The following is a 16369-nucleotide window of genomic DNA, read 5'->3' as shown; positions in this document are numbered from 1 at the left end:
GTCATGCACACAGTCATCTGTCTCAAGGTTCTTCATCCCGAGGCTGCAACAGCAGAGCCATGGCAAATGCTAAGCCCCTTCTTCCTCTGACAGCGGCCATGGCCATCTAAGGCACACCCAGGGTGGGACGGAGGTGGTGGCGATAAAAGGGATGAGGTCTCTGGGAACCCTCAACTCCCAGCCGACCCAGGCCTCACAAGGTCTTTGTACATCAGGAAGGCTTGGAAGAAACTGGAGAGAAAAGGAAATGTAACAGACAGAGGTCTAAGGCTTCTTTGGTCTCCAACCTGGAGCTGTAGGAGCCACTCTGATCCTGCTTCTGTGAATTCTACAGGTCATTTGTGATTTTAAAAAACAAACCTCCCTCTGGGGGAGGGGGGGGAAATGACTGCCCATCTTCAAAGAAAACACTGATTTAAATCATGAGAGGCAATCTAGAATAACTGTAAAGCTGAAGTCAAACCACAGGAGCCATTTAATCCCAGCTCTCCCATTTAACCATCAGTGTGGTCTGAGGGAGATTTCTTCCTTTATCTGGGCCTCAGTGGCTCCATATGTAAAAGGCTGGTAGAAAGACTGAATGAGCTGACACCCAGTAGGTGTTCTGCCCAGCCTTACTCAGCATGTAGCAAGTACTCCATGACACCAGTTCTGTGTTAATAAGAAAATAAACATGATGACTGGAATCACTTATTTGATCCCTTGTCCCTGGACTCCTTTACACAACCTAGCAAGTCACCTCTGGGTACTGATCTACAGGGCTGCTTTCTCTCATGAAGCGAGCCGTTCCTAAGCTCTCTCTGACAGGACCCAGAGGTTCTCCTTGACACGGTGCAGCTGGCATGGCAGAGGGAAGGCTCTTTTGTCCAAAGCTGTCTTACACCCTGAAAGACACTGAGCACTCCAGGCCTCACCAACTAAATGCTCACCCCATCGACGCGATAGAACCTCATGGTTTAGAAGATGCAAGACCAGAGAGTAGAGAGTCTGAAAGGGTTAAGCTCACCTGTCCCCACCTATTCCCTCAAATCACCACTGCCCCCAACAGCCACCCTGACAACACAGAGGCACCACCAAGTGCACGATGACCTCAGAGCAGAGAGCAGGGCAGAGGGAGAGGCGAGAGCAGCCGCGGAGAGGGGCGGGGGGGCAAGTTCCAAACAGCTTAGGGAGAGAAACTTGACAAAGAAAGGAAACCCAAGATTCTGGGTTTCCAGTCCAGTGGTGAAGATTACACACTTTCAGAGCAGGGGGTACAGATTCAATCTCTGGTCTGGAAACTGAGATCCCACAGGCCACAGCGTGAGGCTAAAAAAAAAAATAAGAAAAAAATAAAAAATAAACCCAAGATTCTGAAGGAGTTAAATGGGTGAGATGAGAAATAAAAGGCTTTCACTTAAAATGTCTAGGAATTTCTCATCCTGGAGGCAACCCTGTAGGAAACATGGAGACAAGGTTTATGAAAGCCCTTTCTAAACCACACTGCAAGTCATAGCTGCATGGAGCAGCACCATTTCTAAGAAAGCTGAACCTCGGGAAAGCCTCGGGGCCTCTCGGACAACTCTCACCAATTGCCCACCACCTCCCCAGCTTGGTCTTATACGCTATGGCTCAATACCCCCATTTTCTGGCCAATAGATGGAAATCTGCAAAGTCAGGACATTTTGAGGGGAGAGAGGCAGGAAAGTACCATATAAACTCTTCTGCAGTGGCCTGCTACCCACTCCCTTCACCATCTTCCCTCCCTCCCTGTTTTACTTGAAGCTGTTTTTGGTAATAACACAGTCACATGTTTTACTTGAAGCTGTTTTTGGTAATAACACAGTCACAAAGGGCTTCCCCGGTGGCTCAGAGCGTAAACAACCTGCCTGCAATGCAAGAGACACAGGAGATCCAAGTTCGATCTCTGGTTCAGGAAGATCCCCTGGAGGAAGATATGGCAACCCACTCCAGTATTCTTGCCTGAAAAATCCCATGGACAGAGGAGCCTGGCAGGCTGCAGTCCTACGGGTCACAAAGAGTTTGACACAACTGAGCAACTAAGCATTCATGCAGTCACAAAGGTCACTTCAGAAAGTGCCGTAAGTCAAGGAAATATAAGTTTTGCTACTGAGACATTAAATATTACCTGCCAGCTCATTTTCCACTTCACCTTTTGACTGTATGTTCAGCTGGTAGTTAGAGACACTAGACTGGCCAATGATATTTTTAGAACCAAATAAAAAAGGTGTGGGGGGGCTACTTTTCAGAGCATTGCCCAGCTCAGAGAGAACACAGCTTCTAATATGTAGACCCTCCCTCCTGTAATCACTCAGGGCTTATCAAGACCCTAGAACTGTTGTGAAAATTCATTAACAGTTTCTCTTACTAAACCCTGTCTTTCCCATCATCATCTCTTCCTCTCAAGTCTCACCAACAAGAGCTCTGTTGCCACCCCCACTCCAATATCAATTAGTTCCCCAAGTAAGACCACTATATTTGGGTTTTGAAAACAAGTATGAACAAGGCCCCTGATGGCAAAGAAATGGCTTGATGAAGACCCAATACCAACAGAACATGCCCTTCAAGCTGTTCTCCTAAGAGTCTAGTCAGGGAATTCTCCCTTACTCGTTCCTACTGTAATTTGAACACAGGAATGCTTCTAGTTGGGAATGATGAAAAATGTGTGTCAGATGAAGTGGGTTTAGCCTATGCAATGTCAGACAGTTGGCAAACCAAGGTATTTGTACCAGTTTGAAGAGGCTAGGCTGTGCTGTATTAAATATTCTGTCTTACAACACAAATTTCTCATTTACAATCTATGTCCAACATAGATCAGCAATGGATTCTGGCCATTTATGGTCAGAACCCAAGACTGACAAGCATAGCAAGAAGAAGAGAAAGTTGCAAATTATGTGCTGGCTCTTAAAGTTTCTGCCCACTGGTCATACCAAAGGGTACAAAGGTGTGCAAACATACCACATGCAGAAAGAGGAAATCTTGAATGTTTGTGAGGAATCCCAATGACTATCAGAGAGTGAAATGGCCCTTATGGACAGTCAAGGGTGGATTTTTAGCTTCACTAGTGCCATGTTTAAGAACTAACCTTGGCTATGCTTACTTAAGACCTATTATTTGACTAATTTGTTAAGTGCTTTACACAGTTGGCTTCCCTGGTGACTCAGACGGTAAATAATCTGCCTGCAATGCAGGAGACCCAGGTTCAATCCCTGGGACAGGCAGATCCCCTGGAGAAGGGAATGGCTACCCACTCCAGTATTCTTGCCTGGAGAATTCCATGGACAGAGGAGCCAGGCAGCTACAGTCCATAGGTCGCAAAGCCTCAGACATGACTGAATGACTAAACTGCCACTTTATACAATTACACATTCAACATTTTTGTAAGTAGCTCAAGGGCAGTTAAACAACTAGTGAAAGACAGTCATAAGATTTCAAGACAGGATGGTCTGACCACAAAGCCTTGGTTCTTTTCATTCCACTGCCCATTTTCCCAACTGGGAAGCAAGCTAACAGGCCCAGTTCTGCCCAGCTGTTAGTAAACAGGCATAGATGTGGTGGTATGTTCATCCTCAAAGATCTGACAATGCACCTAGTGTCCACCTCTCTGCCTGATGGGAAGAACAGAGTCACAATTTTACTGGAGCTGCCCAAGTCCCCAGTCATCACTGTCATCCTTGACAAAGTCAGAGAAGCAGCAAGCTCTCACCTAAGACATTCTCTCCTAAGCAATTCTCCCATCCCGTACATTTACCAGAGTGATGCTAAGTAAAATGCAGCTGCCAATAATTTTTAAAATGTAAGTTTTCTGTTTCCATAGATCAATTAAGCTCTCTCAATTTCATTGTCATATTGACACAGGTGTGTTTATCACTGTGTGCCATGGGAATTCTGCTCTGCCCACTGTGTTCACAAGCTCAGTGGGCAACTTACTCAGGGCCCATGGGGAAGAGAAACGGGCCATCAGAGAGAATACTGTCCTTTCCCAGTTCAGGGAGAAGCAAAATGAAAGCTGCAACAAACTATTACCAAGTTGTCTTTTCCTTGATCAAGGAACCAGCACTGGTGATGGCAGAGGATTCTCTGTATCGATCAGAGAAGTAAAATATGAAAACCTCAAAAGGAAAAAAACCAACAAACAAATAAGAATAGTTAAAGGAAGAGTTTGGGACAATGGATATTCAAATATTCCTGGTAGCATCAATTGGTATCACCTCTCTGGGGCAACTTGCCATCTGTATCAAGGCCTTCTGACTATTCTGTCCCAAGAATTTGCCCCAAACAACTAATCAGAGATATTCATCAGTGAGTATCACAAGGAAATTTATAAGAGAGATTCATAACAGTAAAAATCTAGAAATAATTTAAATGTCCAACAATAAGAAATAAGAATTGGGAGGACTGATGCTGAAATTGAAGCTCCAATACTTTGGCCACCTGATGTGAAGAACGGATTTATTGGAAAAGACCCTGATGCTGGGAAAGATTTAAGGTGGGAGGAGGAAGGGGATGACAGAGGATGAGATGGTTGGATGGCATCACCAACTCAATGGACATGAGTTTGAGCAAGCTCTGGGAGTTGGTGATGGACAGGGAAGCCTGGTGAGCTGCAGTCCATGGGGTCACAAAGAGTTGGACACGACGGAGCGACTGAACTGAAGTGAAGAAATAAGAAACTATTAAAACCTGTAATGCAGTATTTATTGAGATGGGAATATGCTTCCAACACAATGTAAGCAACAGCATCATTTAAAAGATATTTGGCATCATGAAACACCCAAGACAATAAAATGTTAACAATGGAGATTCCTGGGTGGTAAGATTATCAGTGAAAATTTGAGAGAAAGAGGGTTTCAGTCATACCCTTCTGGTCTTCCCAATATTTCTATTGGGAAATACGGTTTTATTATTTAGCAGATTGTCTTCAAAAAATAAAATCTAAAGTACACTCTCATGTAGATATAAATACTGGATGGATACGTGATCATTAATGCATCCAAGTGCAAGGGACACAACTTCACTCCTCTGGACTGTTACCTAATAAGCTTCCTAAATCCTCTGTGGCCATTACAGGGGAGATGACAGGACCCTACCTACCCCTGGGAACCATGTCCAGAGAGCTGGTCCCAGTTCATTGTCTTTGTGGCTCACCTGGGTCTCATCCAGTCATAACAGGAAGAATGAGATCCGAGTTGAGAGAGTAGGTATGTCTGAGTCTTTTAAGGGAGCCAGAAATTTTATTTGGACCTTTGTCTTGCTTCTCTTTCCAACCTGTCAGGGAACATACTGGGCCCAGGGACTTTCATCCTCCCAGGACAGAGTCACAGAAGCAAGACAGCCTCAATTTCTGAGACTTTCTGCATAAAGAAGTAACCAGTCTACTACTGTACAACCCAATCGAGGGAGGGATGGATTCATAGCTAATGCAGGGGAGAAGACCCTGAGGTGTAACAGGAAGAAAAAAATAATGTTTCAGAGCTTATAAATCCATAACCACCCTCCCCTCCAGCATGAATGGGTAGCCATAGAGCAAATCAGCAGAAACATCACTTTCATGAATGAAATTAACAATGATGGTGAATGGCTTTGAATTAAGAGCAAGACAACAGAGAAGGATGACCTGATCGTGAGTGGTTAACTGAAGCCTAGTGCCTCTCTTTTAACTAACATCTTGGCAAGAAGTAATACAAATCTGGCCCCATGAGAAATTCTCATGTTAGAATACACATGGACTAACTCTGCAGGATGACAAAGATCAACTGCCAGTAGTTACCAATGCAGGTGGGACCCAGGAGGCAAAGGACACAAATGCAAGGGAGAGTTTTTCCTTGGCTACAGGTTTGTTCCTTCTAAAGATTGTGTCATGTGTACTATTAAATATTTTTAAATGAATAAGCAGAACTCCTTGCCTAAAAACAAGCTGCAGTCTAAAGCACAAACAGACTGCAGCTGATTCTGTGATTTATGGGAGTAGCAAAATTTGTATTAGCGGCTATGGCTCCATTTAAGGCAACACCCTGACATGGCTCTCTGGATGAGATAAGAAAGCCTGCAGAGATGTCCTGTAAGAAGGAGGCGGGGGGGGGGGGGGGGCGGGGGTGATTCTTCCAAACATAACAAAGTGAGAAGAATTTTGCGTTTCTGAGGATAGCCCTGGAAAGAAGATACGGGACATGGAAAGCAGAGAAAGTGGCTGGGAAAGAAGGGCACCTGATCACATGCAGGAGACCTGATCCTGATGAGAGGAACAGCCAGGGAGAAACTCTCCAGGGCAAGGGAGTACCCAGAAGACTTCAGGAACAACTCTATCCCAGCATCTCCTGCTGCACGCAAAATTACCACCCTACCTCTCCTGGTACACTTTGAACTGGCATAATAAACAGTAACGTAGTACTGAGCTTCAAGGTAGATGAAGGGGGTGCCAAGAGTGGGACCAGATAGGCTGCCAAGAGGGAGAGCAGAAGATACAGCAGAGAGTTAAAACCACAAGCTATGGTAAATCCAGGTGCAGAGCAAATATACGGTGATATGCTCCCCGCCAAATCCCGTGGAAATGACAAGACAGGACTGGGAAGAAACCTTTTACAAAAGGTGGGATGGGGATCCGCAGTATTTCCTCTGGATATGATGATCCCTTCAGCCTGGTAGGAATCATATTCCCACTTGTGTGGTAGGTAAGTTCATGATCTTTCTCTTCCCTTCTCCCTTTCTCTCCCCAAAGAGGAATTAGGTAAGCGTCTAAACCATCTTTGAATTTTTATCCAACTGAAGGCAAAGGACCTGCATAAGCTTACATCTTCCTCTGACACCCAAGAGAAACAGTGCCACCTCCCCTTGCCCCCAAGTTAGGTAAATAAGACCATCAAAGATGAGTCAATCTCACCATAACCACATCAAGTCAGAGTTACTCTTCTGCATTCTGGTCTGTAACTCCTTCCAACTTACCCAAGTCCTAATATAAACCCTTCCATGAGACCTCACCCCTCCATGGCTTATCCCTGCCCCAACCCAGCTACAACTCACACATTGACCACAGCACAAGAACAGGTTTGGGACCAGATCTTTTGAGGGATCATTCCTCAAACTTGACACTTACAAAAACTCTTCTCTCAACAAAAAGTTAACAAAAGTCTTAATTCCTCTCTTTTTTTAAACCAACCTCCTTTTCACAAAATTTTCCTGCCTCCAGGCCCCATCATTTCCTATGATAAATCCTTAAAGATCCAGCCTCTCAGAGCCAAGAACCCCTTCTCATCAGAGAGGCAGGGTCCCATAATGTGACAAAGACGGCTCTGTTTCCTCAGACCTGACAGCCCAGTCCCATGACCTGTGACTGCTCATACCCCCTCCCAGGGCCCAGCCTCCTCAAACCCACATCCGGGCTCCTAGCAGCAAGGCAGCCACTGCCTGAGTCAAAAGCCCCAAACACCCAGAGGCCCGTCACATGAGAAGAACCCTCTGCCCAAGCCTATGCTGGGGAGCTGTTGAAGGTGCACACGTGTCTCAGGCACCATCAGTTGAGACTGTATTCTGTCCCCTTCTTGGGCAGGGACTAAAAACCATCCTTCATTTGTTCAGAGTCCGAGTTTATTTGGCACCCTCTCACCACTCTGTATTACTCTGTGACTTTTCCGTTTCCACATCTTCTCAGAAGCCCACAAACCCCTTGAGAGTCAGGCAGCACACTGTGCCCACTCCCTTCTAACACGATTCCCTGGACACCCCTTCAGTGGAGATGATGCATCTCAGCACAGCCGTGAGCTCCTAAGCACCAGCCCATGAAGCTCTGCTGGCTTTGCTGGAAGTCCCTTCCACCCTCTGGTGCCTTAAAGTCCCAAGCTTTGTTCATCTTCACTGGAATCTGTAATGCCCGAGTGTCCTGCCTTGGAGAGAAGAGACGCCACACTGTGGATGAAGTAAAGTACCGGAGCCCTGGGGTGGGACTCCAGCTTCTCATCTGTCCTTCCACCTGGAGACAGTCTGTTCCATCAGAGGATAGCATGGCTCTCAAGGAGACACTTAGGAAAAAGCTCCGTGTGGAACCACCTCCTTAGGAAAAGCCACCACCCAATCCCCGCCTATTTATCCCACTGATACCCGCTTTCCAAGAACCTCCCAGCTCCCTCCCCAGAGTTCCCAAATCAGTGACAATTCAGCACCTTTTAGGAAGAAATAACTGTTTTGCTCCATTGGAATAATATATACAATCGCACTTACCTTCTCTGCCAAGTCTGGAACAGTTGTTTGAGCTTCCCTCCCACCTACCTCATGCCAACAGCATTGGAATTACTTTGAAATACCATCTGGGAGAAATCATCATCACAAATATTTAAAGTTTCAATTCATAAAAAGGCAAAGAAAATAAAAGAAGAACACATACACTCTACCTGGGATTCAGCAAATCTTTGGGCAATGGGGTCATCCACAAAAGCATCCCTAGATGCCCCCAACACACCTGCTGGTTCTCTCTCTTCCTCTCCAAGAGTTTTCTAATATGACGCATGGGCCTCAGGGAGGAAGGAAAAGAACAAAGTGACACTGATGGCCCTCTGGAGGGACACAAGTGAGCCAGAGGACACTCACACTCACTGTTTTCTGGGCACAAGAGGGGAGCCAGAGGACCCTGTGAAGCAGAGTCACACCTTTGGGGTCCCTTTGGAGACCTGGGCTGTTTGGCTTTTATCTGCAGGCCTTCATCATGGGCCCTGGGTCTCCCAGGCCTGGTCTGTCTCATGAAGGTTACATACCTCAGAAGGTTAAAGCTCAGATCAAGCCTCTTTGCAAAGTGTCCACAGTCCCTGCCGAGGTGCTCTGGAATCTCTCTGCAGTCCTGGCCTATGTAGGACACCTGGAAATTAAAATGGAACAGAAACAATGTGGCCAACGGAAATCACCCAGCTGCTCAAGGCCCCACGTCACTGATCCGATGATTGCTTCCGCAACTTGAAACACGCGCGCCGCACACAGGAAGACCCCATTTGTGGCTGTTTCCCTGATCAAGTCAGCTTTGGGACTTGGCTTCAGGGATTCTGCCAACAGCTCCCCTTTCTTGGTACACTTAGCATGATGGAGACTAATCCCGGCACAAGGGAAATTGGACTGAAATTGGCCAGATTCAGAGGTCCAAAAAAAAAACCCCAACCTCAGAGCATGCTGATATAATCACAGCAATCAGCCTCCCACTCAGGGGCCTTCCCAACAGCTGCCCCTCTGGCTCTTCTGCTCCCCCTCCTCGGCTGCCCCCTCCCCCAAATACCCTGTCATGCACATTACCTCATAAAAGGCACAGCAGATGCACTTACCAGCATTCAACCTGCAGGGTGCTGGAACAAATAGGGTTGGACAAGAAAACCTCCCCAGACCGCCAATCCCATCCTATTACCACCATGTATAAAACGTCCTCCGAACTCTGAACAGAGCCGACTTGAAGGCGACAGGGCGACGACGGGTGGCCAGAGCTTTCAAGACTATCCTCCAGGGAGCCCCTGGCAATCAACCCCATTCTGCTGGCAGAGGTGTTCCCTTAAGCATTCTTTTACTTACTTTATTATTATTATTTACCTAGTGTATGCCCAAATATTAGGAGGCTGAACTGAAATTTGATCCCAGAATTTCTGACTAGGAGGTCAGAGGGCTTTCTCACTGCTCCAAGCACCAAGGTTTTGAAACCTATTTTTACAGGTAGCAGTGAGGGCAGGACTGGCAACTAATTCCAAAACCAGTAAGACAAACCAGTGACCAGTCAGCAGTGGGTCACAATACATGATGCTTTCCCACAAAAGGAGCCCATCCTCAACTGCTCAGCAGAAATTCCAGCTCATTACAAGGCTACAGCCTTGATCCTTTTCGCCTTGCAAACCTTCGTTCTTCCACATACAGACAAGACGTCCTGGAATGAGAGAGAGGTGTCCAAGGGGGTGGAGGTAGGGATGGAGGGGTTGTGATTCCCAATTGAGAATAAGAATATGGTGGCCATCTTGCATCTTCAGTATTACATTAAAATGGTTAAAATTAGGTTATGAATTACTAATACCCTGACCATCATAGAACTATACAACTGCACTTTCATATGGCTCCACCTAAAACAAGTCACACTGCACCCTGGCACCCTCAATTTTTCAAGTCATCTCTCAACCCTTTCCTATCCAATGGGGACCAATTGCTGACAATATAATATCCTGTGTTCACTATCCTTCAGTAACTTCATTACTGGAAGATACAAAATGGGGAGAAAAGACAGAAAAAAAAAATAGCTGATTCCAATAAAATAATTTTGACTCAGGAAGATACAGACTAAAAACTAAAGGGCTGTAAGTTCAATATGGTAATCTCTCCCCTCTCTACCTAAGAGCCATCTATCTCCTCGTATAACAAATTAAGTTCTGCTTCCAAGCAGAGATAAAGGATTCTCCAGAGAGACTGGAGAATCTAGGGACTTCATTCAGCTGCTCACCATCAGCAGCTGCTTCTGCATTATATGTTCACAATGACCCCTAGGCCCATGGCACTCACCTGAAAACCTATCCCTTACCCATCTTGTACATATCAAAATCATTCAAGATCTCCATTATATATGCAGCAGAGAGGCTGAGCTTTCAATGTGGAAACTGAGTTCTTTCCTCATGGGTTACAAAGGATTAAATTTAGCAGGGACTCAGTCAAAATCCCTCATGCTTTATATGAGGAAACTAAGACTCCAGAGGCCTGCCCTGCATAGTACATCTTCTTAAGGAGAGTCTGGACCACATTCTGCACCAGGAATAAAGACGTCCAATATGGAGGCCATGGAATTCTTAAATATGCACATGACAATGTGGATATTCTTGATCAACAAATGCCAGCTATCTATCATCATGTTTTGGCTTCAAAATGAGTCTTGTTAGCTGAAAGATCTAGAACTACCTCATGATGCCATGTTGAAGGTCCCAGAAGAGCATTAGCGCCTGCAGAAAGAGGAATATTTGCTCCCTTTTATCTTCTGTAGAATTCCACTTCAGAGCAAACAAACATTAAGGACAGTTACCACCATGAAGCATTCAACCACTCACAACATGTCTGACAAAACTTCCATTAGCTTGTTTTATTCCATGATCTTAACATCACAGAGTGTCCTGGGTGGCTCAGCGGTAAAGAATCCACCTGCCAAGCAGGAGACATGGGTTTGATCCCTGGGTCAAGGAGAAGGAAATGGCAACCCTCTCCAGTATTCTTGCCTGGGAAATCCGAGGAGCCTGGCAGGCTACAATCCTTGGGGTCGCAGAAGAGTTGGAAATAACTGAGAGACTAAACAACAACATTACAGTATCCCAGGAGAACCAAACAAAGCACAACTTGCTCCTATTTCACAGAGATGAGGACCAAGTCTCCAAAATTTGCTAAGAACACCAACTTGATAAGCCATGTCTATGTTTGGACCACCCTCATAGTAAACTGGAAGCTTTTTGAGATGTGAGTTAAGTCAACCATGCTGAAGGGTTCAAATTGTCTGGAAAAGGCTTAAAAGCAGCAAGCAGTCACTGCCAGGCACGGCAAACAACACTCATAATGAGAGGAGAGACTTATTTAAGAAGTGCTCCTGAGTGGAAGACATTATATCTTAGGATGTCAGGAGACTTCTTGAAGCATGGGACCACCTAACATAAAACAGGAAACTAGAAGAGCCAGACCAAAAATAGTCTGTGTCTTGACCAAACAAGAGAAGGGATGTAGAGCTTAACAGATTTAGATGCCACCGAAGCAAGATCCCACCCAAAATGAGAAGGCGCTGCATTTAGTCAATTATCTTGATTTTGAGTGAAATGAAGAACAAAGTTTCATACTTTTAGTTTGCCTATCATATATAATATGTACCCCCAAGACTTCGACCATGTGGAATTACAATATAAAAGGACACCATTATCAGAGAAATGAAAACATATCAAGTTCAAGACCCCTACAGAGAGTAACACCAGAAAGAAAAATAATATCTTGGCAGGATCTCTACATGTACACACACTCAGCTCCTCTGAGCAGAAGCTGCAGAAAATTACCAAACTGCAAGACATGGAAGGTTTCTCTTTGCAGTTGGGATAGTCTGGCTCACAGATTTTTGGGATGGGGGGAGTGTTGTCAGTAGTCAGATTGAAAGGAGGTTATTTCAGGATGCCTGCCCCCACTTGGAGGTGAGGCATCCTTAATTTTAGATTTGCAGTACTGGCAGCTCCATGAATAGAAAGAACTCTGGTCATGAATCAGCATCCCTGTGCTGCTACTTAATTAGCTGCATTACCTTGGATGGGTCACAACCTCATAGACTCTGTTTCTTCTTCTATAAACTAGTTAAACACTAACCACCTCCAAAAGGTGTTAAGAATAATGTAACAACTCATATTTATTAAAAGCCTCCCACCTGGCTCTTAACTAGTCAGTTCAGTTCAGTCACTCAGTCGTGTTCGACTCTTAGTGATCCCATGAACCACAGCACGCCAGGCCTCCCTGTCCAGCACCAACTCCTGCAGTCCACCCAAACCCATGTCCATTGAGTGGGTGATGCCATCCAACCATCTCATCCACTGTCGTCCCCTTCTCCTGCCCTCAATCTTTCCCAGCATTAGGGTGTTTTCAAATGAGTCAGCTCTTCCCATCAGGTGGCCAAAGTACTGGAGTTTCAGCTTCAACATCAGTCCTTCCAATGAACACTCAGGACTGATCTCCTCTAGGGTGGACTGGCTGGATCTCCTTGCAGTCCAAGGGACTCTCAAGAGTCTTTTCCAACACCACAGTTCAAAAGCATCAATTCTTCTGCACTCAGCTTTCTTCATAGTCCAGCTCTCACAACCATACACGACCACTGGAAAAACAATAGCCTTGACTAGACGGACCTTTGTTGGCAAAGTAATGTCTCTGCTTCTTAATATGCTGTCTAGGTTGGTCATAACTTTCCTTCCAAGGAGTAAGTGTCTTTAATTTCATGGCTGCAATCACCATCTGCAGTGATTTTGAAACCCCAAAGAATAAAGTCAGCCACTGTTTCCACTATTTCCCCATCTATTTGCCATGATTTTAGTTTTCTGAATGTTGAGCTTTAAGCCAACTTTTTCACTCTCCTCCTTCACTTTCATCAAGAGGCTCTTTAGTTCTTCACTTTCTGCCATAAGGGTGGTGTCATGTGCCTATCTGAGGTTACTGATACTTAACTAGTCAATCCTCATTAAATAAGCTCATGAGTCACATTTTATCCTCATTTTATTTATGTTACAGGATTGAAATAAGTTAACATATTTAAAGCCCACAGCCTTGTCCTTGGCACCTAGTGGCCACTAGGTAGTTGTTAGTGAATCACACCAGTATCCCTGTGGAAGGGGTTTTTTATTCCCATGTCTCTCCAGTATAAGATTTCAGTATCCCAATTCCAAGTCTGCATTTGTGTCTGCATTTGTATTAATGCCATTACTATAATTGTCCTAAGCTAGTGAAGAAGGAAGAGTGAGGCCTTCGAGCTGAATATAAATGATGCATTCATGTCAACAGAAGGCCAAATGGAGTCAGATCCATGTTGAAACTTTGTACAGAGAAAAATGGAGGGAGGACAGCAACATCCCCAAGCATGTGGTGTTACAGGTTTGAGCAACTCCTAAAACTCAGGGCCATAGCCGTCAGGCCACAGCAGCATCAAAAGCAGTGACCGAGTTTCAGCAAACATCATCCATTTCATTGTTTATTTTAATTTTATGGGTGTTATTGTTTTCGTTTTTACACTTAAGCCATCCCTTTTGGGGGGTTTATAGCTCTCTAAATATGAACTTAGAAAAAGTTTTATCTGGTTTTATGATTGTATACTTAAGTAATATTGGAATAAAAGCAGTAACAGTGTTGGCTCATGAGAAGTGGGTTTCCTCCCCCCCACCCTTTAGAAGGACCCCAAGTTTGAGAAGGACCATGTGATACACATTCAAGGTGCTACATCTTATAATGGCTGCTAGAGGCAGAACGTTAAAAAGACCTAAAGCCCTGAGCCACCACTCAGATTCACTGACCTTGGACGTTTAGAATACAGGGCACCTATGACACAAGGGCATTTTCCCCAACTTGCCTGCTCAGCTCTTCCCCTGGCAGCTCCATTTGTTTAGAACAGTCCCCAAGGGACCAAAATGCCTCACTCACAGGTCACTGCCCTTGGGCTGTTTGGGATGGGCTAAATTCAAGGGGCTCAAGAGAAAAACTAATAAATAAAACTGAGCTGTGGAAATAGAGGATGAGAAAGGGAAGCACAGGAAGGTTGGCAGGCCCATGTCAAGTCTTCCATGAAGCTGGAAGCAGCTACACCCAGAGACTCCTGGCTCTGAAATGCAGAGACCTAGGTTCTGAAGGTCAGGGACCCGGCTTGGGCAGAGGCCCTTTCCTCTAGCCCTTCCTTCTGCAGCCTCATTAACTCCCAGAAAGTCCCTTTTCCCTGCCAGCTAAAAAAGACACTTCATTTTAACCTCTTTCCCAGGCTAGTACTTCCCTGGCCTACTAACTGAACTCTAAGAAGGGAGAAACATTCCCTAAGCCCAAAGTAATCTCAAAATCTAATTGTGCCTGACACTACATGCCTCAAGCAATCCAAGGGGAGAGCTGCAAAACCTCAGAACCATTTCTCTAGGGCATCCAGGAAAAGCAGGGGAGGAGGAGGGCCGGCTCATTCAGAGCTTATAAGGGACTCCTGGCTTCTCCAGCAAGTAAAAGGCACCTGGCCCCCTAGTAGTTGAGTCCAACCCTCCAGCAATGACTAAAAACAACTAAAGCGTCACTACAAGGCTGACAGTAAGTAAAGCTGGGTGTCTATCACCCCGGGTGGAAACTAGAGTGTTGCCATCCCCAAGGACGCCCGTTAAAGAAGTCAGGTGCCGAAAACTGGAGCACTGTAGCCTTCTACCGGTCTTTGATAAGGGATCTAGGGTTAGGAACAGGAGCAAGTCTGCAGCGAAGCCCTGCAACCCAGCGCCTGCACGGTCGCATCGTGATTCTCACTGTGTCTTTCAGAGGCTCCTACCTCCGTTGTCGGGAAGAAGAAAAAGAAAACTCTAAAACTACCATTTCTATTTTACAACTGCATTGGTGTAAAGACAAATATATCAAAACGTTTCTTTTAACAAGGTTCCTTTTTTCCTTCAGATTATGAAAGAAACTACAACTTTTTTGTGGCTCGGAAAAGTACCGTGGGTTGTGAGAGGTGCCCACTCCACCTGATGGAGAGGTCCGCTGGCTGGCCTCTGGTCATTGAGCGCTGGGGCTGGAGGGGTCCGGGCGACCTGAGGGTCTTCCCCCCTCTCCTCCCACCCAGGGGCTGCGCCAGGTGCAAAACCGCGTCTGTGCTCCCCTCAGGCCTGCCTCACTCCGCTGCTGCAGACGCAGCCCAGAGGTGGGGCAAGGAGCACCCGTCTGACCTCTGGACGCCGCTCGCCCCAGAGCTCCCTCCTCAGAGCGACCGTGCCCAGGAGGGGACGGGGTGGCCCCAGCGGACTTACTTGAGTTCCACTGACCACAAGCCCGGCCATGGCGACGGGGCGGGCGCGCGGTACCGAGTGCCGAGCAGGAGCGCGGTGGCTGCAGGCAGCTCGCGGCCGGCGCTTAGTTCCGCACTGGGCGGTCAGCTGACCCGGCGGAAGCCCGAGGCGCGGACCGAGCGTCGGAACCTCGGCTCAGTTGTGCGCCCGCCGCCCGCCCTGGGCCGGGCCTCGCGCAGGTGAGCCTCAGCCGCCGCCCGGCGCGCCGCAACAGGTGCCCACCGCTCCTGCGCCCCCACCTCGGCGCGGGGGCGGGGGAACCACCCGGCTTCTCGGTGCCCCACCCCCGGGCGTCCCAGGACCCTATCGTTCAAGAGGGTTCAAGACAACAGAAATAGGTTCCCCATCTCACGCCCAGAGCCCTGCTGCGTTGGTGGGGGCACACTGGAGGATAGTGGAGTGGGGAGGTCTCCCATCACGAGCTCCCCATCTGAACCGTTAGCCAGGAGCGTGGAGAGCTAGCTAGGACTTTCCTCTGTGTCACAATCCAGATTACATAACTGTCCTCAACTGCAGGGAGGAGGGGCGTCTTGGTGGAAACTCCTCTCCCCAACTTTGAGGGGATGAGGGAAGGGGGATAGTTAAGAGATTGAAAGGACACTTGATGGAGTTTCCGTTTGCATGGGAAGCAGGAGGAAATTGAATTTTTCTGTAAGTAAAGCACTGGCTCAGCTAGTAGCACCCCACTTGACACTCCAGGAAGAAAAGTCAAATGATGTTCCCAAATTTATTCTCTCATCTCACAGGGAAATGTTAAATGTGAGGCTGCAAGTCATTGGAGGAGTGAGCTCTCCACACACACCTTCCCTGCATCTGGAAGTGAAGGGTGGCCTCTGCTGCCTCCT

The 16369-nt window shown here is 46.6% G+C and overlaps 1 protein-coding gene across 3 annotated transcripts in view; it reads right to left on the bottom strand.

Moving 5' to 3' along the window:
- Positions 1-15578, bottom strand: part of LRMDA (leucine rich melanocyte differentiation associated) — a 1173646-nt gene extending 1158068 nt beyond the window's left edge. For all 3 annotated transcript variants that reach the window (XM_061163023.1, XM_061163024.1, XM_061163025.1), the window contains exons 1-2: positions 15486-15578; positions 8745-8845 (exon numbers count right to left, since the gene is read on the bottom strand). In XM_061163023.1, coding sequence (XP_061019006.1) covers positions 8745-8845; positions 15486-15515 — 131 coding nt within the window. In that variant the 5' untranslated portion in view covers positions 15516-15578. The remainder of the gene's footprint in view (positions 1-8744; positions 8846-15485) is intronic.
- Between the last annotated feature and the right edge of the window lie 791 nt (positions 15579-16369).

The sequence above is a fragment of the Dama dama genome, chromosome 15, assembly GCF_033118175.1.
Source record: "Dama dama isolate Ldn47 chromosome 15, ASM3311817v1, whole genome shotgun sequence".
NCBI lineage: Eukaryota > Metazoa > Chordata > Mammalia > Artiodactyla > Cervidae > Dama > Dama dama.
The sequence above is the reverse complement of the archived record's forward strand: the minus strand, read 5'-3'. Positions and strand labels throughout refer to the sequence as shown.